Source organism: Solanum pennellii, chromosome 9 (assembly GCF_001406875.1).
Source record: "Solanum pennellii chromosome 9, SPENNV200".
In the NCBI taxonomy this organism is placed as follows: Eukaryota; Viridiplantae; Streptophyta; class Magnoliopsida; order Solanales; family Solanaceae; genus Solanum; species Solanum pennellii.
The window spans coordinates 61,690,042-61,697,003 of NC_028645.1; the positions used below are offsets into that span (position 1 = coordinate 61,690,042).

The following is a 6,962-nucleotide window of genomic DNA, read 5'->3' on the forward strand; positions in this document are numbered from 1 at the left end:
AACAACGTTATTCCTTCACCAATAAGGATGTGATTTTGTGCTATTCAGAAAATCATCTGAGAGTTAATAATTATGCATGTGCATTTTTTTTATGTGGATATTATGAGTACTTTAATGATTGAAAGTTGATTGAAGTGTTAGTCAATGTTTTGAGGTATCTTATTTCAAAATGTAGGAATTTTTTTGGTTAGAATGATTTGTCATCATCATTGGATATATCATAGTTTACTCCCTTTATTGTATGTTTTTTCTCGCTCTTTTGTTGTCTCCTTACAATTGAATCGATTATTTTTTTTTTGACATTTATATAATGCCACTTTGACAAAGATCTCCGCCCTTTTAATGTTTATTTTCATTTCTCATTCAATCTTCTAAATATTTTTGATGTAAGATGTGACTATTTTTGTCAATCTTAATATGAAGAATATGAAACAAAACCTACAAATAAAAGTAATATTTTAAGCTACAGAAGATAAGTCTATTAACATAGATTCGTTGTCTTTCATTCCTCAAGTCATTGTTGAGCGTTCAAATTATCTAAGTTAGACTCATTTTTAATTTTTTAATGTTTGAGAATGTTTGTTTAACATGAGTGCAGAATAAAACATTTTAATCTCTGTATAGTTTCATAATGAAACAATCATACATAAATATTCCTAAAAAGTCATAAAGTTACATTGATGAAGAATCTAGAATGGCCTTCTGCAGTTTAATGAAGAATGAATTTCTATAAGGGTTAACAATATTATTTTGTTGTTGTTTCAAATATATTTTTCTCCTTCTATAATTTTTTTAACAAAGTAATAATAACAAAGTGGGAAACATTTGACCTCAAACAAGTAGATTGTCTCTAAAAATATTATTTATGTTGTTGCGGTGTATACTTTTTAACGGACATAACTTATTTATAACTATATTGATTATCAAAAACTTTCACAAAATTATTTTTACACAAGGAGTTATGATAACCATAAAACTATTAGATTCTATATTTCATGTATTAAAAAAAAGATTTTTAATGGCTACATAAAAACATGACTCAATTTTAACAAGAAAATTATATCATCAAACATATAATATGATAAATTATGTAAAAGATAAAAATAATTAAATATCAAGATATTTTTAATCATTAATTGTATATTTATAATTTTGGAGATATGAGATAATGTCAAATCATGTAATTTGTCTATAAATTTTCTAAAAAACTACAAAATTTACTTTTTTTCATATAATAGTCGATAATTGGTAAATTTGTTCAAAAGGTTAGAAAGATTTCTTATGTCCGCAATAGACGGCAAGTTTCATATGAGTGGAGATTTTTAGCTATTGTCCAGGGAGCTCAGCTGATTCTCTTGGAAACAACATCCCTTAAAATTTAAACTATCAAATTTTTCAGCTGAGAAACTTGTATTTTTTTCTGAATATAAATGGGAGTAATATCAAAGAATTTGGTTTGAATTTGTAGGTTCATTACTCGATTCTGCAATTTCACGTGTTTTGCTTTATTGCAACTAAGTGAAAGAAAATCTTTCTAGAAGTTATTTTGATTACTTTTAGTATTGTAGAAGTGTCAAGAAGTTGCATATCTCTGATTGCAAATGCTTCAAAAGTATTCTAAACTTCAGCGGTTCACGAAATCTCGAGACTTTGGTGCTTCAGAATTGCTCAAGTTTGATGAAGATCCATCCATCAACAGGAAAATTGGATAGACTAAATGGTCTATCATTGTATTGTTGCAAAAAGATATGGGTCTTCTGAGCAGCACATGCCAGAAATCCCTTGAATACATGGACATTAGTTATTATTCATATTTACAAGCACTGCTAGCTACATTGGAGATATGCAGAGTCTAAGGCATCTTCTTGCATGTGATACCAATATAAAACAATTGTCTGTTGAAATTTTAAGAAGACCAAATTTAGAATCCTTTCAATGAACGTTCCACAAGATTATATATTGAGAGATATTGGGAGTTTATCCAACTTAATTGCTCTAGATTTGAGCGGCAAAAATTTTCTCTATCTACCCTTTGCTTTTTTGAAGTTACCATTGTTGATGTCGTTGTGTTTGAATGATTTTGAGAATCATCAAACATTGTCGTCAATATTTAAATTTAGAGTACCCTGAAATTCTTGAACTTAGAAACTGCCAAAAATTGGTCATTACAGTTTAGAAGATCGACATGATTAATTGTACTTCTCTGCAGATTCCATTTGATGAAGGCTTCTTTAGTGCCCCTGCTCTATCAATTCCATCTAGGAAATATATGAGTATGAGGTTAGTCCTCTCTCACTATCTCTCTCGTATCACATTATTAATTATCTAGTTGTAAGATATCACAATTAGAAATAGTTAGGAAGAAGCTTAGAACTGGAAATAGACATTTTTGGAAATAATTAAATGGATATTTACTTGAGTTAGAAAAAATTAGTTTTTGGTCAACTTCAACCGGTCATAACTCCTATCTCAGGATGAGTTTAGGTGTATTTCAAGATATGGTTGGAAAGTTCGTGGAATGATCTTCCCAACACCTCTAAGTTTGCGGGATTCCGGGTTCGTATGAGTAAGTTATACCCTTTGTAAGGTTGTCTGTTCGCTTAAAGAATTGGCCAATCTAGATTTTATAAGGGTAGTTTGATCTTTTCCTAAACATCATGAGGCATTTCGTCTCACAAATCATAATCCTTGAATTCTTAATTCAAATCAAGGATATTGAAGGGTCAATTCAATGTAAAGTCAAGAGTCAAGTCAAGAAAAGTTTATCCAAGATTTCAATGTTCTTTTACAAATGTTTTAACTTTGTTTTCAGACTTAAAGTTCACGATGAGTTAAGCAAAGAGTTCAGATTTGAAGATCAATTCTTCAAAAGTATATGGGGACTAAATATTCCAGAAGGATTAAAAATGTTCACATTTAAATAAGAATGGAAACTGAGATTTCCAAAGAGCCTTTGGGCTAGTTTTCATAGAAGAGTAATCGCTTTCTAAATGAAGAAAGAGAAGAAACATTTATTTCCAACGTAGGCTTTGAGCTATGTTTTTGAGAAATAATCTCAAATCATAGAAGGAAGTATGTTTGTAAACATAAGAGCTAATATTATATTTTTTTTTGGAGTAGTATTGAGCACCGATATGAGAAAGACTTCAGACAACTCTCAGCCCCCATAAACCATCTAGCCACCATGGATAGAAAAGGGTCAATACTTTTAAGATGATTCCTTTAGTGATTTTTAGCATACACGAGTGGATATTCTTAGTACTTTAGGTTCTATACTAATGGCAAGGTATAAAAAGGCCCTGGAAGCATGAGGCAAAATGATGTATCATCACAATAGCTCTTATGTGATGGTTGTCTATTAGACAAACTGCTACAGAAGTTAATTGTGTTTTATATATACACACACATCTCAGATTTATATTGTATCTTTGCATACATATAGAGTTGATATCACGTTTTAACTAACTTTTCTTGATATTGCACTTGTTTTAAATTCCTCTATAATGAGTTCAGTCTTGTAGATTTGATTTGAGCCAAGTAAGTTGTTTAAATTTCCATTCAAGACTATGTTTGTATGTTAGCATTCCAACTTGCATACTCGTGCATTCAATGTACTGATTCCAGTTTTAATGCATCGTATTATGATGCAGATACAGGTAGCTAGGATCGACATTCACTGAGTTGTTCAGAGTCAGTTGGTGAGCCTCCTTTTATTCCGTAGGATCCATTTCATTGCTTTCAGTATTAGTTTTACTTTCATTAGGATGTTGTGGGGCTTGTCCCAACATCCATCTCAGTTGTTTTTAGAGGCTTCATAGAAAGATAATATTAGCTGTTTAGTCTTATTAATTTCAGTTGTATAGTTTAAGACTTGAGTTACCATTTTGGCTAATATATTATTTTTTTAAGTTATTACATGAACTTATCGATGTTGAGTTAAAGTCTTCAGCTGAGTAAGTAAGTCAGACCAAGGGTTTGCTTGGGGACAACAATGGTTCTCGAGTGCCAGTCCCGCCCAAGGTGTAGACTCGGAGTGTGACACTAATTATGTCTTTGTCTAATGAAGCAGGGGTTACAAATACATCTCCAAAGCAATGAAATTACATCACTATGCCCACGTAACAGAATTATAAGTTCTTAGGAATGGTTCTCTGGTTCGCTTGTGACATTAAAGTTTTATCCCATTATGGACTCATCGTTGTTGTTGTATCGAACAACAAGCCTTTATTTTTTGAGTGGACTAGGTATATATGATAATATCCAATTTTGGACACTTCATTGTAGGTTGTTTGAATTTCAATTGTGTTGGTTTTGAAACAACTGACAAATATATTTCACTAACTCGTAATTGGAATTACAAAGGAATTTAAAAACAAAAATGGAAATTGAAGAACACAAGTAGAAGAAAACGATGAGAAGCGGAACTCATAGAAAGGGGATGAGAGGACTAAACATTTTTCTCAAAAATTTGCATAATCTCTAAATCACATAACACTATCCTTTTTGATGGAACCGTTTCTTTACCACTACTTAGCCCGGATCCCAAATTAACCTGATTCTATAGCTCGTTCTCAGCCCAATAACTCTTGTCATATCAATAACGACTTGTATGGCATTAGTATATATATTGGGATGGACTTGATGCATAACCAAAATGGTGTTGAAGCTATTGCAGCTTAGTTTGGAGTAAAACATTGTTTTTCAATGGACATACTTAGGACTTGACTCAATGCACAACCAACATGGTGACAAAGGAACACACTTTCTACCTGAATCTGAAAGCGATTTGTTGACACATCATTAACTACAAGAAGAGGGTTGGAATCCAAATCAGTCGCCGCTACAGAGAATGAAACCAAGTAGCTGATTTTCTTGTTGCCTTTTTCATTCTAAGGACACAGGTAGACACTAATACTAGTGTGCCTACTATACTCAAACATGGAGGAACAACAACCTATAGATCAAGAGGCAAAACGAGTTGGTACATAAGAGAAATTGAGGAGACAGAGGATTGTCTAAAGTATGTCAATGCGGATACAAGTGTGTTCCTTCCGATCCGATCCTTCCATCACCACCTATAACTAGAGGTTGTCATTTGAGGTGTAGCCAAGAAAGAAAGTAACCAAACAAGTACGGATTGGTACTCAGGACAAAAACTCAACCTAGATCTCAAGTAAGTATATTGTTTGATGTTTAATTGTTGAGCCTTTTTGTGTTTTAGCTCTAAGCCCAACAACTTGGCTAGCGTCTGGGCTATACGTGTTCACAACATATAATTCCATCCACATATGGATACAATATATATATACTACTCCCACACTTTAAAAATCTTGAAGGCATGACATTGTAACATGAAAAAGAACAAAAACAATTATTAGAGAATATCAATCAAATAAAGTCTCAAATAAGTGTATTAATATAAAATATAATTGCAGCAACACATATCTCACAGTCTTGAGATTTTAGAAGTCACAAAAAAGGGAACACATCATCCATCAAAACCATCATTTGTCTTAGTTTTGAAACCTTCAAAACAAACAAACAACATGAAATTAAACAATTACAAATCAGAGCAACCCAATGGTTGTTTGATTCTTAAAATTGTGGCGCTCAAAACACCATGAACAGAACCCACTACCTCCATTTTTTTTTCTGCTTGGAGGTTGGATTATTATTACCACAAATCATTATTTGAAATGTCACTGTCAAAATTGAACCATTTTGTGCATTTGCAGTGTTGTCCCTATTCGAGGAGAGCCGACCATCGGGACTTATGATGATACCAGAGGGCAAAATGGGTACTTTCATTGCATCACCTCCATTGACAATTGAAGTGATTGCTCGTAAATATATGGGTGCAAAGGCTAAAAATGCTCCCATTTCATCAATACTCGTCTCTTCAAGCACTAACATTTCCTTATGCATATTATAAGGCTGTTTATGCATTACAATAATTAAGAAATATTAGGGTAAATACTATAAAAGAATAAGTGACGATAAGTTATGTTGCTAAACAATAAAAAATTCACAGCTAATCCTATTTAATAATGAATTATAAAAGGATTATAAGCAATCTTGTTAGCTATAGGGCTGTAGGTCATTTAACAACACATTTACGAGGAATTTCATAGCTATGTCTTGTTGTTATTCATAGTGAAACATATTTAGCAATATCAATTTACCTAAAACATAGTTAAAGATAATTATTGGATCACCAAAAAAGCCAAGTGAAATTGTAAATATAGAAATGAGACAAAGAACAACGTTCTATAAATGGCTAAGCTATGATCAGTGTACATAAATTAAACATGAGAAAGTTAGTCTTTTTTTTGTGTGTGTTGTAATTGTTAATTGACTAGAAGTCAGAAGTAAAATCGGATCGTGGAAAATTCCTTTTGATTCAATAATTAAAGAACAAAAAGTCAAGTGGAAAAAAAAGATACAAGTTTAGAAATTTTGGTATTTTTGCATGAGAAAAAAGATAAATCCAGTCATACGTAATATTATTTGATTCTTGAAAAATGTCATTATTACATGATAATTTAGGAACAAATAGCTAATTATAAATAAATAAATATTACAAATACCTGAATAATCGTAATGTTGTTTCCCGGAAAAGTTCCTGTTAGTACTCGATCTAACTCAATCAAATTATTTCCACCGGTCAAAATATCCCACTGAAAAAAATCAAATGATAAACAATATCATAATTTAATTGACAAAAAATTATTTTGTGGGATGAGTATTATTTAAGATCACGTATTTGAAACAATATATTTACAATCAATGCCAAGACTAGCAAAACATGTCGATAATATAATATGTAGGGGCTTGAAAAAATAAAATCAACCGATAAATCGAATCGAAAAAGTGCTATTGGTTTATTGCTATTAGATTAACGGATTTTAATGATCTTATATATATATATATATATATATATATGTGTGTGTGTGTGTGTGTGT

At 31.5% G+C, this 6,962-nt stretch overlaps 1 protein-coding gene across 1 annotated transcript in view; it reads right to left on the reverse strand.

Moving 5' to 3' along the window:
* Positions 1 to 5,541: 5,541 nt before the first annotated feature.
* LOC107030867 (homeobox-leucine zipper protein HDG11-like) overlaps positions 5,542 to 6,962 on the reverse strand; it is a 6,475-nt gene continuing 5,054 nt past the window's right edge. The window contains exons 5-6 of the mRNA XM_027911900.1: positions 6,588 to 6,677; positions 5,542 to 5,934 (exon numbers count right to left, since the gene is read on the reverse strand). Coding sequence (XP_027767701.1) covers positions 5,635 to 5,934; positions 6,588 to 6,677 — 390 coding nt within the window. The 3' untranslated portion in view covers positions 5,542 to 5,634. The remainder of the gene's footprint in view (positions 5,935 to 6,587; positions 6,678 to 6,962) is intronic.